The 15,926-nt window shown below is 54.6% G+C and overlaps 1 protein-coding gene across 1 annotated transcript in view; it reads left to right on the top strand.

Moving 5' to 3' along the window:
• The window catches only part of LOC139250219 (fibrillin-2-like), an 88,073-nt gene that overhangs the window by 30,123 nt on the left and 42,024 nt on the right, over nt 1-15,926 (top strand). The window contains exons 17-25 of the mRNA XM_070872711.1: nt 674-862; nt 5,690-5,869; nt 6,836-6,994; nt 8,629-8,784; nt 9,635-9,784; nt 10,347-10,499; nt 11,875-12,027; nt 13,584-13,739; nt 15,232-15,384. Coding sequence (XP_070728812.1) covers nt 674-862; nt 5,690-5,869; nt 6,836-6,994; nt 8,629-8,784; nt 9,635-9,784; nt 10,347-10,499; nt 11,875-12,027; nt 13,584-13,739; nt 15,232-15,384 — 1,449 coding nt within the window. The remainder of the gene's footprint in view (nt 1-673; nt 863-5,689; nt 5,870-6,835; nt 6,995-8,628; nt 8,785-9,634; nt 9,785-10,346; nt 10,500-11,874; nt 12,028-13,583; nt 13,740-15,231; nt 15,385-15,926) is intronic.

Genomic DNA, 15,926 nt, shown 5'->3' with positions numbered 1-15,926 from the left:
GGGACAGTGTAGAGGGAGCTTTACTCTGTATCTAATCCCCTGTACCTGCTCTGGGAGTGTTTGATGGGACAGTGTAGAAGGAGCTTTACTCTGTATCTAACCCCGTGCTGTACCTTCCCTGGGAGTGTTTGATGGGACAGTGCCGAGGGAGCATTACTCTGTATCTAACCCATGCTGTACCTGCCCTGGGAGTGTTTGATGGGACAGTGCCGAGGGAGCTTTACTCTGTATCTAACCCATGCTGTACCTGCCCTGGGAGTGTTTGATGGGACAGTGTAGAGGGAGCTTTACTCTGTATCTAACCCATGCTGTACCTGCCCTGGGTGTGTTTGATGGGACAGTGCCGAGGGAGCTTTACTCTGTATCTAACCCCCTGTACCTGCCCTGGGAGTGTTTTGATGGGACAGTACAGAGGGAGCTTTACTCTGTATCTAACCCCGTGCTGTACCTGCCCTGGGAGTGTTTGATGGGACAGTGCCGAGGGAGCTTTACTCTGTATCTAACCCATGCTGTACCTGCCTGGGAGTGTTTTGATGGGATAGTGTAGAGGGAGCTTTACTCTGTATCTAACCCCCTGGACCTGCCCTGGGAGTGTTTGATGGGACAGTGTAGAGGGAGCTTTACTCTGTATCTAACCCAAGCTGTGCTGTCTCGCTCTCTCTCTCGGGTGCAGAGGATGGCAGCTGTCCACGCCCGGATCTTCTGGCTCGTGTGTGTAACTCCACGTTCGGGAAGGTGTGTGAGGAAGATGGAGATTGCGACGGTTCCCAAACCTGCTGTGACGCTGGTTGTCAGAAGCGATGTGTCCCATCCTTCTTCGGAAAGTTCCATGGAGGGAGTTCCTCGTCTAAACCCTCGACAGGTCTGTTCAGGTCTCGGGATGGGCCTCTCTCTCTCTCTCTCTTCCTCTCACTCACTACATCTATCTCTTGCTCTTTCTCCCTCTCTGTCCAACTTTATCACTCTGTCTCTCCCTCTTTATCCCTCTCTGTCTCTCTCTATCACTTTCTCCATCTTGGCCTCGCTCTCTCTGTCTCGCTCTCCCTCTGACTTGCTCTCTGACTCTCTCCCTCTCACTCTCTCTCTCTCTCCCTCTCACTCATTGTATCTGTCTCTTGCTCTTTCTCCCTCTCTGTCCGACTTTCTCACTCTGTCTCTCCTTCTTTATCCCTCTCTGTATCTCTTTATCACTTTCTCCATCTCGGCTTCTCGCTCCCTGTCTCGCTCTCCCTCCGACTTGGTCTCTGACTCTCTCTCTCCCTTTCGCTCTCTCTCTCTCTCTCCCTCTCACTCTCACTCATTGTATCTGTCTCTTGCTCTTTCTCCCTCTCTGTCCTACTTTCTCACTCTGTCTCTCCCTCTTTATCCCTCTCTGTCTCTCTCTATCACTTTCTCTATCTCGGCCTCTCTCTCCCTGTCTCGCTCTCCCTCTGACTCGCTCTCTGACTCTCTCGCTCTCTCTCTCTCTCTCTCTCTGTCCCTCTCTTTGGCTGTCTGTCTCTCCCTCTCTGTCTCTCACTCCTCTCTCTCTCTCCCTCTCTGTCTCTCTCCCTCTCTTTCTGTCTCTCACTCTAGTATGTCCTTACTATAAAGTACAAATGCACACGAGGCCCATACTAGAGAGAAGGTCACTCTGTGACCAGTTACCTTTATTCGCCAGCACTGAAGTGGAGAAGATGGGTGGAGCTTCCCTTTTTATACCTGAAAGTCCAGGTTAGGAGTGTCTCCCACAAGTTCACCACCTAGTGGTCAGTGTTTTCACGGTGTACAACTTAGGTCAGTTTATACATGGGTTACAATGACAGTTGAATACATGACATCACCTCCCCCCGCAAAGTCATATTGGGATCACAGGTTCAGTCTCTCTGGTGGTTTACGCTCCCTTATAGAGCGCCTGAGTTGGGGCTCCGGTTGTTGGGCGCTGGCCTGAGTGTCTGCTGTTTGCGGTGCCTCAGGCCTGTCCGGACTGCCCACAGTGACTGGGCTCTTCTTCACTTGGTTCTTGTGTTCGGTCACCTGTGGTGGAGTAAACTCTACGTCGTGTTCTTTCTCTGCTTCTATGGGGTTGCTGAACCTCCTTTTTGTTTGATCCACGTGTCTGTGGCAGATTTGTCCATTGGTAAGTTTAACTACCAGAATCCTATTCCCCTCTTTGACAATCACATTGCCTGTGAGCCATTTGGGCCCTGCAGCATAGTTGAGGACAAAGACATAATACATCGCGCCCTCGCATTCCCGTCATGGTAGTCACATTGTGATCGGCGCCTGCTCTCAACAATTTCTTTCACGGTGGGGTGTATAAGGGATAACCTGGTTTTTAGCGTCCTTTTCAGAAGCAGCTCCGCTGGTGGAACCCCTGTGAGCGAGTGTGGTCGGGATCTATTGGCCAGCAGGCGGCGTGATAAGCGGCTTTGTAGGGAACCCCCTTGGATTCTGAGCATCCCCTGTTTGATTATCTGCACTGCTCGTTCCGTCTGGCCGTTTGAGGCCGCTTGAACGGTGCCGTTCTGACATGGTTGATACCATTTCCTGCCATGAAGTCCTGGAATTCAATGCTTGTAAAGCACGGGCCATTGTCGCTGACCAAGACATCCGGTAGACCATGGGCGGTGAACATTGCCCGTAGACTTTCTACCGTGGCAGAGGATGTGCTTGAATTGAGAATGTCACACTCGATCCATTTGGAGTAGGCGTCTACTACAACCAAAAACATTTTTCCCATGAAAGGACCTGCGTTGTCCACATGGATGCGTAACCATGGCTTGGCGGGCCAGGACCAGGGGCGAAGGGGGGGCATCCCTGGGCGCATTGCCCAGCTGGGCACACGTGTTGCACCTACGAACACAAAGTTCCAAGTCTGCATCTATCCCTGGCCACCAAACGTGTGACCTGGCAATTGCCTTCATCATGACAATGTCCAGGTGCTCATTGTGGAGTTCTCGGATGAACGCCTCTTTGCACATCTGGGGCATGACTACTCGGTTTCCCCATAATAGGCAATCGGCCTGAATCGAGAGTTCATCCTTGCGCCTGTGAAATTGTTTAAATGCCTCGGGGCATGCCCCGTATGTGGCTGCCCAGTCCCCATTCAGGACACATTTCTTGACTGAAGACAGTAGCGGGTCTCTATTTGTCCAGACTTTGATCTGACGGGCTGTCACGGGTGAGTCTTCGCTTTCAAAAGCTTCAACAGCCATGACCATCTCAACAGCATGCTCGGTTGCCCCCTCGGTGGTGGCAAGTGGGAGCCTGCTGAGTGCATCGGCGCAGTTTTCAGTGCCCGGTCTGTGCCGAATTGTATAGTCATAGGCGACTAACGTGAATGCCCACCTCTGTATGCGGGCCGACGCATTTGCATTTATGGCCTTGTTGTCGGCCAAAAGGGACGTTGGGGGTTTGTGATCTGTCTCCAGCTCAAATTTCCTGCCAAACAGGTACTGGTGCATTTTTTTTACTGCATATACACATGCAAACGTTTCCTTTTCTACCATCCCGTAGCCCCTTTCTGTCTGGGACAGACATCTGGAGGTATAAGCTACTGGCTGTAACTGACCCTTGGCATTAACTCACACCCGACCCCATAGGACGACACATCGCACGTTAAAACAATTTTCTTGCATGTTGGAGCATAACAAATTGCGTGCTCTATCAAAAGCCCTTCCGTGGCTGTCCCCCCAGACCCATTTGCGACCTTTGCGTAGGAGCACGTGTAGCAGCTCTAACAGCGTGCTCAGTTTGGGAAGAAAATGACCAAAATAGTTCAGGAGCCCCAGGAACGAACGCAGCTCCGTCGTGTTACGGGGTCTGGGTGCTCTCTGGATCGCTTCCGTTTTGGACGCAGCAGCTCTGATCCCGTCTGCTGCTACCCTCATCCCCAGGAATTCTACCTCTGGAGCTAGGAAGACGCACTTCGCCTTTTTCAGTCGCAGACCTACCCGGTCCAGTCTGCGTAGCACCTCCTCCAGGTTGTGGTGTTCTTCAGTATCGTAACCCGGGATGAGGATGTCGTCTTGAAAAACCACCGTCCTTGGAATCGACTTGAGGAGACTTTCCATGTTTCGTTGAAAGATCGCGGCGGACATCTGTTGTACTCAAACAATCCCTTGTGTGTCGTGATGGTGGTCAGCTTCTTCGACTCACTCGCCAGCTCCTGGGTCATGTAAGCTGAGGTCAGGTCCAATTTTGAAAAAAGTTTGCCACCGGATAGCAAAGAGATCCTCAGCTCTCAGTAGCGGGTACTGGTCTTGGAGTGACACCCGATTGATGGTGGCCTTGTAATCACCACATATCCTGACCGACCCAGCCGCCTTGAGCACCGGCACAATCGGGTTCGCCCAGTCACTGAATTCGACTGGCGAGATGATGCCTTCCCTCAGCAGGCGGTCCAATTCGCCTTCTATCTTTTCTCGCATCATGTACGGCACCGCTCTGGCCTTGTGGTGTACTGGCCTGGCGTCCGGGTTTATGTGAATCACTACCTTGGTCCCCATGAAAGTGCCAATGCTGAGTTGAAATAGTGAGTCAAATTTGTCCAGGACCTGTGAGCATGATATTCGCTCCACAGAAGAAATTGCATTGACATCGCCCCATTTCCAGTTCATGACAGCAAGCCAACTCCTCCCCAGCAGTGCGGGACCGTCCCTCGGGATAATCCAGAGTGGCAACCTGTTCTCCGAATCTTTGTGGGTCACGACTACCGTGGCGCTGCCGAGCACTGGAATGATCTCCTTTGTATATGTCCGTAGCTGTGAGTCAATCAGCAATAATTTTGGCCTCCTGGCCTTGGACGCCCACAACTTGTCGAACTGTTTGATACTCATCAGCGACTGGCTGGCCCATCTGTGTCTAGCTCCATTGATACTGGGATGCCATTGAGGAGCACTTTCATCATTATCGGTGGCGTCCTGATGTATGAACTGTTTATGTGCTCCACATGAACTCGCTGAACTTCAGCTTCCAGTGATTTCCCCCAGTGTCCATTTGGCCTCGTAGGGCTTATATCGGGCATGTCCTCCTCGTACATCAACCTGGCTGCAGTACGTTCTGGATTCACAAACCGTCAGGAGATGAGCCCTGCGTTTGTCAGCCGAATCCTGTCCCAGCCATTCCTTAGTGACAAAAATTTGCTGTAGTCTCTCAATAAAATCGTCCCAATTATCACCAACACAGTTCCTCTCGTCTGTGCTGCTAGTGGCCATGCTCGCGTGGTTTAAATCCCAGTTTCTCGTCGCCAATAATATGTTCTTACTATACAGTACAAATGCACACGAGGCCCATACTAGAGAGAAGGTCACTCTGTGACCAGTAACCTTTATTCGCCAGCACTGAAGTGGAGAAGATGGGTGGAGCTTCTACTTTTATACCTGAAAGTCCAGGTTAGGAGTGTCTTCCACAAGTTCACCACCTAGTGGTCAGTTTTCTCACGGTGTACAACTTAGGTCAGTTGATACATGGATTACAATGACAGTTGAATACATGACACACTCTCTCTCTCTCTCTCTCTATGACTCCCTCTCTATCTCTCCCTCTCTTTCTCTGTCTCTATCTCTGTCTCTCCCTCTGTCTCTCCCTCTCTGTCTCTCTCTCTCTCTCTCTCTCTCTCTCTCTCTCTCTCTCTCTCCTTCTTTGTCTCTCACTCTCTCTCTGTATTTCCTGTTACCACCCCTAACTCAAACCCTTGCTTTCGCAGAGTGGAATGCCAAGGAATGCCCTGCTGTGTCCAGACTGGAACGAGTGTGCGAAACGAATCGCAGCGAGTCCTGTGAGGAGGATGGGGATTGCGGGAAGTGGAAGCGGTGTTGCCAGACTTCCTGTGGCAGGAGATGTGTCCACTCCTTCATGGGGCAGGGCCAGACTGCGGCATTGGCAGGTAAAGCCACGTGGTCAGTCTGCCCAGCAAAGAACCCGACTGCCTCAGATCAAAGAAAAGCAGAACCACAGTCCCGGCAGCCTGGGACCGATAGGCCCCTTACCCCAGCAGCCTGGGACTGATAGGATCCTGCTCCCTGTAGCCTGGGACTGATAGGCCCCTGACCCCAGCAGCCTGGGACTGATAGGCCCCTGCTCCCAGCAGCCTGGGACTGATAGGTCCCTGACCCCAGCAGCCTGGGACTGATTGGCCCCTGCTCCCAGCAGCCTCACAGGTTGCCCAAACTAGGCCTTGTATCCCGTTGAGTAACTACTCTTTGGTGCTGACCAATATCTATCCTTCAATCAACATCACTAAAACAGATTATCTGGGTCATAATCACGTTGCTGTTAGTGGGAGCCTGCTGTGCGCAAATTGGCTGCCGCATTTCCCACATTACAACCGTGACTCCACTTCAATATGTACTTCATTGGCTGTAAAGCGGTTTGGGACGTCCAAGGTGACCTATTTTTATTTTCTATGGTAACAGATTCTGAGGACTGAATGGGCCTCCTGTTCCTGTGTTACAGGCTCGAGGGGCCGAATGGGCCTCCTGTTCCTGTGTAACAGGCCCGATGGGCTGAATGGGCCGCCTGTTCCTGTGTAACAGGTCCGAGGGGCTGAATGGACCTCCTCCTGTTCCTGTGTAACAGGCTCGAAGTGCCGAATGGGCCTCCTGTTCCTGTGTAACAGGCCCGACGGGCTGAATGGGCCTCCTGTTCCTGTGTAACAGGCCCAAGGGGCTGAATGGGCCTCCTGTTCCTGTGTAACAGGCCCGAGGGGCTGAATGGGCCTCCTGTTCCTGTGTAACAGGCCCGAGGGGCTGAATAGGCCTCCTGTTCCTCAGTTGCTCAGCACGCCAGAGACGCCCCGGTGCTGCAATCCTCAATCCCACCCATTCCCAGCTCTTGCCTGTCCTTTCTCCAGATCAGACTGCCGGTAACTGCCCCGCCCCACAGCGACTCTCCTTCATGTGCGAACTGAAGTTCGGGGAGGTGTGCGATGACGACGACGACTGCTACGCCTGGCAGACCTGCTGTAACACCAGCTGTGGCAACCGATGTGTCCACTCGTTCTCCGGCAAGGGTAAGCTAACCGATCGGGTCTTTGCCCCCCTCCCCCGGCCCCCAAACACCTGGTGATGGAGGGCGGAGAGGGGGAACTGGGGGTGGGGGAACGAGCTCCAGATTACAGGCATCAAACCCAACTGTGTGTATCCCTGTCCGCTTCGGGAACTGTGACCCTCCACCCTGTGGCTCCCGAAGGTCAAATCCCAGACTCTGAGGAGATAGAGGGGCACCTGTCTGTCTGATATAAGAACCGAAGAACGTAAGAATTAGAGCAGGGCTCGGCCATTCGGCCACACCAGCCTTCTCCGCCATTGCATAAGATCATGGCCGATTTTCTACCGCAAGTCCACTTTCCCGCTCTGTCCCCATATCCCTCGATTCACATTGTGTCCAAGAATCGAGTGATCTGCTTCTTGAATATACTCAATGACTGAGCCTACACAGCCCTCTAGGGTCGAGAATTCCAAAGGTTCACCACTCTCTGAGTGAAGAAATTTATCCTCAGTCCTAAATGGCCGACCCCTTATCCTGAGACTGTGTGACTCCTGGTTCTACACTCTCCAGGGTGAAACATTATCCCTGCATCTACCCTGTCAATCCCCTCTCAGAAATGTATACGTTTCAATAACCTCTCATTCTCCGAAACCCCAGAAGAGTATAGGACCAATCTACTCAATCCCTCTTCATCAGGAAATCCAGTGGAATCTTGGCCTTTATTGCAAAGGGGATGGGCCATAAAAACAGGGAAGTCTTGCTACAGTTATACAGGGTATTGGTGAGGCCACACCTGGAGTACTGCGCACAGTTTAGTTTTCCATATTTACGAAAGGATATACTTGCTTTGGAGGCAGTTCAGAGAAGGTTCACTCGGTTGATTCCATAGATGAGGGGTTTGACTTATGAGGAAAGGTTGAGTAGGTTGGGCCTCTACTGATTGGAATTCAGAAGAATGAGAGGTGATCTTACCGAAACATATAAGATTATGATGGGGCTTGACAAGGTGGATGCAGAGAGGATGTTTCCACTGCTGGGGGAGACTAGAACTAGGGGTCATAATCTTAGAATAAGGGGCCGCCCATTTAAAACTGAGATGAGGAGGAATTTCTTCTCTCAGAGAGTTGTAAATCTGTGGGATTCGCTGCCTCAGAGAGCTATGGAAGCTGGGACATTGAATAAATTTAAGACAGAGAGAGACAGTTTCTTAACCGATAAGGGGATAAGGGGACGGGCAGGGAAGTGGAGCTGTGTCCATGATCGGATCAGCCATGATCGTATTAAATTGAGCAGCAGGCTCGAGAGGCCGTATGGCCTACTCCTGCACCTATTTCTTATGTTCTTATAGGACAACCCTCTCACCCCAGGAATCGGTCTAGTGAACCTCCATGGCCTCCAGTCCAAGGTAGATTTACAGGGAAGGGGACCAAACTGACGGAGGAACTGGGTGGGAGCACGGTGTCCTCTCGTCCGCTGGGCACCTGGAGTCAAATCCCAGGGCCAGAAGAGATGGAGGCCCCTCTCTCTCTGACGGGGTCAGTGGGGCAGGCACTGTCGACACGCCCAAGCCCCCCGGTGCCCACCTCTAGCCCCAGCTCGGTCAGGGAGTGATCAATCGATGGCGAGCAGCACTGACCGATCATGTTCTTTCTACAGGGCGTGAACGGAGATGCCCGGAACCTTCCAGAATGACCCACATCTGCACGATGAGCTTCAACACCCAGTGCAACAACGACAGCAGCTGTGAGGGTTGGCAGACTTGTTGCGACGCTAGTTGTGGAAACAGATGTGTCCCTAAGTTCCTCACCAGAGGTAAGAGTTTACTCCGTATCTAACCTGTGCTGTACCTGCTCTGGGAGTGTGTGATGGGACAGTGTCGAGGGAGCTTTACTCTGTATCTAACCTGAGCTGTACCTGCCCAGGGAGTGTGTGATGGGACAGTGTAGAGGGAGCTTTACTCTATATCTAACCTGTGCTGTACCTGCCCAGGGAGTGTGTGATGGGACAGTGTAGAGGGAGCTTTACTCTGTATCTAACCTGAGCTGTACCTGCCCAGGGAGTGTGTGATGGGACAGTGTCGAGGGAGCTTTACTCTGTATCTAACCTGTGCTGTACCTGCCCTGGGAGTGTGTGATGGGACAGTGTCGAGGGAGCTTTACTCTGTATCTAACCCCCTGTACCTGCCCTGGGAGTGTGTGATGGGACAGTGTCGAGGGAGCTTTACTCTGTATCTAACCTGAGCTGTACCTGCCCAGGGAATGTTTGATGGGACAGTGCAGAGGGAGCTTTACTCTATATCTAACCTGAGCTGTACCTGCCCAGGGAGTGTGTGATGGGACAGTGTCGAGGGAGCTTTACTCTATATCTAACCTGAGCTGTACCTGCCCTGGGAGTGTTTGATGGGACAGTGTAGAGGGAGCTTTACTCTGTATCTAACCTCCTGTACCTGCCCTGGGAGTGTTTGATGGTACAGTGTAGAGGGAGCTTTACTCTGTATCTAACCCTGTGCTGCACCTGCCCTGAGAGTGTTTGATGGGACAGTGTAGAGGGAGCTTTACTCTGTATCTAACCCCCTGTACGTGCCCTGGGAGTGTTTGATGGGACAGTGAGGTGGACACTGGCCCTGCTTCTCTCTATCTCACTACCACCTTGTATCTTGCAGCGACCCAGTGCCCAGCCTCCAGCCGATTGGACTCCTTCTGCGAGATGAGGCTGGGAGCCATGTGTGAGAGTGATGCTGACTGCCTGGCCTGGTCCTCGTGCTGTGACGCCGACTGTGGAAAGAGATGTGTTCCCCGCTTCTTCATGGCCAGTGAGTGTTTCCAAGGGTCTGTGATGATCGGACTCCATCTCCTGGACCCGCGGGACCAGAACTAGGCTCGGGATGGAGCCTGGACCTTTCCTGCTCTGTGTATGTGTGTGTGGGGGGCTCAGTCCCACACCGGGTGTGAGAGATCAGGCTAACTCAGCACTAGGCCCGGGATGGAGCCTGGGCCAAGCTGCCTCGCCATTGATCCCCGATTACATGGATCCTTCTTAATCCTCGATTAGGGGGCTACCGAGGGAGTCCCTCGATTAGGGGGTACCGAGGGACTCCCCACGTTCGGGGCATACCGAGCGAGTCCCTCGATTCTGGAGACCCTCGATTCGGGGCATACCGAGCGAGTCCCTCGATTAGGTGGTCCGGAAGAATTAGGGGGGCCCGAGGGACACTCTCGATTAGGGCTGTCCCAAAAGATTAGGGTGGGTCCAGAGGCAGACCCTGCATTACGGCGGTCCGGAAGGATTAGGGAGGGTCCCGAGGAAGACCCTCTCCATCAGCCGGAGCTGGAAGGTTCTCGGTTCCTGACTGACCCCTGATTTCTGTGTTCCAGAGGACGACACCTGTCCAGCCCCCTACCGGCTCGCTCCGATGTGTGACCTGAAGCTCGGGGACCAGTGCAGCGGGGACAACGATTGTGACATTTGGCAGACCTGCTGTGACACCAAATGCGGAAAAATCTGTGTCGCCAGTTTCACAGACATGGGTAAGGAGCGAAACGGCTGGACTGGGCAACGGGCGAGGGGGATGGAGAGCTCAGACGGTTTCTCGGCTTGACGACACAGCCGAATGACAACCCCTCCGACAGTGCAACGCTCCCTCAGTACTGCCCCTCCAACAGTGCAACGCTCCCTCAGTACTGCCCCTCCGACAGTGCAACGCTGCCTCAGTACTGCCACTCCCAACAGTGCAACGCTCCCTCAGTACTGCCCCTCCGACAGTGCAACGCTCCCTCAGTACTGCCACTCCCAACAGTGCAACGCTCCCTCAGTACTGCCCCTCCGACAGTGCAACGCTCCCTCAGTACTGCCCCTCCGACAGTGCAACGCTCCCTCAGTACTGCCCCTCCGACAGTGCAACGCTCCCTCAGTACTGCCACTCCCAACAGTGCAACGCTCCCTCAGTACTGCCCCTCCGACAGTGCAACGCTCCCTCAGTACTGCCCCTCCGACAGTGCAATGCTCCCTCAGTACTGCCACTCCCAACAGTGCAACGCTCCCTCAGTACTGCCCCTCCGACAGTGCGACCCCCCCCTCAGTACTGCCCCTCCGACAGTGCAGTGCGGTGCTCCCTCAGTACTCCCCCTCCGACAGCGCAGTACAGCGCTCCCTCAGTACTGCCCTTCCGACAGCGCAGTGCGGCGCTCCCTCAGTACTGCCCTTCCGACAGCGCAGTGCGGCGCTCCCTCAGTACTCCCCCTCCTACAGCGCAGTGCGGCGCTCCCTCAGTACTGCCCTTCCGACAGCGCAGTGCGGCGCTCCCTCAGTACTGCCCTTCCGACAGCGCAGTACAGCGATCCCTCAGTACTGCCCTTCCGACAGCGCAGTGCGGCGCTCCCTCAGTACTGCCCCTCCGACAGTGCAGCGCTCCCTCAGTACTGACCCTCCGACAGTGTGGCACCCCCCTCAGTACTGCCCCTCCGTCAGTGCAGCGCTCCCTCAGTACTGCCCCTCCGACAGTGCAGTTCTCCCTCAGTACTGCCCCTCCGACAGTGCGCCGCTCCCTCAGTACCGCCCCTCCGACAGTGCAGTTCTCCCTCAGTACTGCCCCTCCGACAGTGCAGGGCGGTGCTCCCTCAGTACTGCCCCTCCGACAGTGCGGCGCCCCCTCAGTACCGCCCCCTCCGACAGTGCGGCTCTCCCTCAGTTCCACCCCTCCGACAGCGCAGTGCAGTTCTCTTCAGTACTGCCCCTCCGACAACGCAGTACAGCGCTCCCTAAGTACTGCCCCTCTTGTCAGCGCAGTATGGCGGTCCCTCAGTACTGCCCCTCCGACAGCGTTGTCTGTACTGCCCCTCCGACACTAACCTGTTTTGTGCTGTGTAACCCCCACCTCCTGTAAAATACAACTTCCTCTTGCAGATGAAGAAGACGAATGCCCCGATTCATACCGGGCGAGGCATATCTGCGCCAGGAACTCGAGCCAGGTTTGCCGCAGTGATGAGGAATGTTCGTCGTGGAAGCAGTGCTGCGACGTCGGTTGTGGGAAGCGATGTGTTTACTCCTCCTGGCACAGTAAGGGCGGCCCCATAATACACAGCTCGCACCATCGCCACACTCCCAACGCTCGACAGCAGTGTGGACTCTGCCTGACAAGGCTAGACCCCAGGCTGTGGTACTCTGTGTCTGATAGACCCCAGGTTGTGGTACCCTGTGTCTGAAAAGCCCCAGGCTGTGGTACCTTGTGTCTGATACGCCCCAGGCTGTGGTACCCTGTGTCTGATAGGCCCCAGGCTGTGGGACCATGTTTCTGATAGGCCCCAGGCTGTGGTACCTTGTGTCTGATAGGCCCCAGGCTGTGGTACCTTGTGTCTGATATGCCCCAGGCTGTGGGACCCTGTGTCTGATAGGCCCCAGGCTGTGGGACCATGTTTCTGATAGGCCCCAGACTGTGGTACCTTGTATCTGATAGTCACCAGGCTGTGGTACCTTGTGTCTGATAGTCCCCAGGCCCCTGTGTCTGATAGTCCCCAGGCCCCTGTGTCTGATAGGCCCCAGGCCCCTGTGTCTCATAGGCCCCAGGCCCCTGTATCTGATAGGCCTCAGGCCCCTGTGTCTGACAGTCCCCAGGCCCCTGTGTCTGATAGTCCCCAGGCCCCTGTGTCTTATAGGCCCCAGGCCCCTGTATCTGATAGGCCTCAGGCCCCTGTGTCTGACAGTCCCCAGGCCCCTGTGTCTGATAGTCCCCAGGCCCCTTTGTCTGATAGTCCCCAGGCCCCTGTGTCTGATAGTCCCCAGGCCCCTGTGTCTGATAGTCCCCAAGCCCCTGTGTCTGATAGTCCCCAGGCCCCTGTGTCTGATAGTCCCCAGGCCCCTGTGTCTGATAGTCCCCAGGCCCCTGTGTCTGATAGTCCCCAGGCCCCTGTGTCTGATAGTCCCCAGGCCCCTGTGTCTGATAGTCCCCAGGCCCCTGTGTCTGATAGTCCCCAGGCCCCTGTGTCTGATCGTCCCCAGGCTCCTGTGTCTGATAGTCCCCAGGCCCCTGTGTCTGATAGTCCCCGGTTCCTGGATCTGATAGGCCCCGGGTCCCTGGATCTGATAGGCCCCAGGCCCCTGTGTCTGATAGTCCCCAGGCTGATAGAGTGGATAGGAATGACCTATTTCTCTTAGCAGAGATGTCAATAACCAGGATGCATCGATTTAAAGTAATTGGTCGAAAGTTTGGAGGGGAGTTGAGGTCAATTTCTTTCACCCTGAGGGTGGGGGGGGTCTGGGGCGGAACTCACTGCCTGAAAGCGTGGTAGAGGCAGAAACCCTCACACATAGCTTTTTGTCGACCGGCACAGACATGACGGGCCAACTGACCTCCTCCTGTGACATAATTCTACCATAACTGAAGTCCCTCGTGGCCGGTTCCTGTCTGGTAAATCCCCTCCGCACCCTCTCCAAGGCCTTCACATCCTTCCCAAAGTTAGCGGTGCCCAGAATTGGACACCATTCTCCAGCTGTGGCCCAAGCAGTGGGTTTATAACACTTTGGACAATAACTCCCTTGCGTTTGTACTCTCGGGCTGTTTCTCAAGCCCAGCGTCCCTTGTGCTTTAACCATCTCTGGGTGTCTTCTTTTACAAGGCAAAAGACGACAGTGCCCCAGCACCAGCTCACTGAGCAAGGTTTGCACCATGAAACTGGGGGACGAGTGTGAGGGAGATGGGGACTGCGACCGTTGGCAGAGGTGCTGCAACGCCGGCTGTGGCAAACGCTGTGTCTTCAAATTCTTCAAAGGAGGTGAGGAGACCCACAGTTTGGGGGAGGGGGGGAGGTGAGGAGTCCCACAGTTTGGGGGGTGAGGAGACCCACAGTTTGGGAGATGAGGAGTCCCATAGTTTGGGGGGTGAGGAGACCCACAGTTTGGGGGAGGTGAGGAGACCCACAGTTTGGGAGATGAGGAGTCCCATAGTTTGGGGGGTGAGGAGACCCACAGTTTGGGGGGTGAGGAGACCCACAGTTTGGGGGGTGTGAGGAGACCCACAGTTTGGTGGGTGTGAGGAGACCCACAGTTTGGGGGGTGAGGAGACCCACAGTTTGGGAGATGAGGAGTCCCATAGTTTGGGGGGTGAGGAGACCCACAGTTTGGGGGGTGAGGAGACCCACAGTTTGGGAGATGAGGAGTCCCATAGTTTGGGGGGTGAGGAGACCCACAGTTTGGGGGAGGTGAGGAGACCCACAGTTTGGGAGATGAGGAGTCCCATAGTTTGGGGGGTGAGGAGACCCACAGTTTGGGAGGTGAGGAGACCCACAGTTTGGGAGGTGAGGAGACCCACAGTTTGGGAGATGAGGAGTCCCATAGTTTGGGGGGTGAGGAGACCCACAGTTTGGGGGAGGTGAGGAGACCCACAGTTTGGGAGATGAGGAGTCCCATAGTTTGGGGGGTGAGGAGACCCACAGTTTGGGGGGTGAGGAGTCCCACAGTTTGGGGGAGGTGAGGAGACCCACAGTTTGGGGGGTGAGGAGTCCCACAGTTTGGGGGGTGAGGAGACCCACAGTTTGGGGGTGAGGAGACCCACAGTTTGGGGGGTGAGGAGACCCACAGTTTTGGAGGGGTGAGGAGTCCCACAGTTTGGGAGGTGAGGAGTGTTTAATGGGGCAGTGTGGAGGGAGCTTTCCTCTGTATCTAACCGCCTGTCCCTGCCCTGGGAGTGTTTGATGGGACAGTGTGGAGGGAGCTTTCCTCTGTATCTAACCGCCTGTCCCTGCCCTGGGAGTGTTTAATGGGACAGTGTCGAGGGAGATTTACTCTGTATCGAACCCGTGCTGTACCTGCCCTGGGAGTGTTTGATGGGACAGTGTAGAGTGAGCTTTACTCTGTATCTAACCCCCTGTACCTGCCCTGGGAGTGTTTGATGGTACAGTGTAGAGGGAGCTTTACTCTGTATCTAACCCCCTGTACCTGCCCTGGAAGTGTTTGATGGGACAGTGTAGAGGGAGCTTTACTCTGTATCTAACCCCGTGCTGTACCTGCCCTGGGAGTGTTTGATGGGATAGTGCAGAGGGAGCTTTACTCTGTATCTAACCCCCTGTACCTGTCCTGGGAGTGTTTGATGGGACAGTGTAGAGGGAGCTTTACTCTGTATCTAACCCCCTGTACCTACCCTGGGAGTGTTTGATGGGACAGTGTAGAGTGAACTTCAGTCTGTATCTAACCCGCCTCACCCACAGACGTGGATGTTGATAACCGTGGAGACCATAAAACCAATCTGGGTTGCGGTTTACCTTACAGAGAACAGCAGCTGCCCCTCTCCCAGCCGCCTGGGTCCCATGTGTGATGTCAACTACGGGAAGGAGTGCATGGACGACGACGATTGCGATCTGTGGTTGACTTGCTGCGACGCTGGCTGTGGGAAAAGATGCGTCCATCGAGCTTCCCGACTCGGTAAGAGGGACGGTCCTTCCTGGGAATCAGCAAATACCCTCTGGGGCAGTAACAATGTCCAGTTCTGGGGCCACACCTCGGGAAGGATCATTTAGCCTTGGAGCGGGTGCAGCGCAGATTGACCCCAGTGGTACCGGGGTGGGCTAATAGGGCTAAAGGTGGAGGGTCCACCATTGCTGGCTGAGCCTTCAGGTGCCCAGGGTCCGAAGCACTGCACTTCCCTCCCTGTTCACTTCCATTCGTAACTCCCCAGATAATGAAGCAGTCCGTGCCCGAGTGCAGCAAGTCCGGGACGGCATTCAGTCTCGGGCTGGTCAGTGGCAAGTAGCATTAGTGCCACACAGGTGTCAGGCAATGACTATCTCCCAAGTGAGAGTCTTAACCACCTCCACGTGACATTCAACAGCATTAACATCGACATATCCCCCCACCATCAACATCTGTGGGGTCACCATTGACCAGAAACTAAACTGGTTCAGCTACATAAATACCGTGGCCACAAGAACAGGTCAGAGGCTGGGTATTCTGCGGCCAGTGTCTCA

The sequence above is a fragment of the Pristiophorus japonicus genome, unplaced genomic scaffold, assembly GCF_044704955.1.
Source record: "Pristiophorus japonicus isolate sPriJap1 unplaced genomic scaffold, sPriJap1.hap1 HAP1_SCAFFOLD_351, whole genome shotgun sequence".
In the NCBI taxonomy this organism is placed as follows: domain Eukaryota; kingdom Metazoa; phylum Chordata; class Chondrichthyes; family Pristiophoridae; genus Pristiophorus; species Pristiophorus japonicus.
This window is presented reverse-complemented; position numbering and strand designations above follow the sequence as displayed.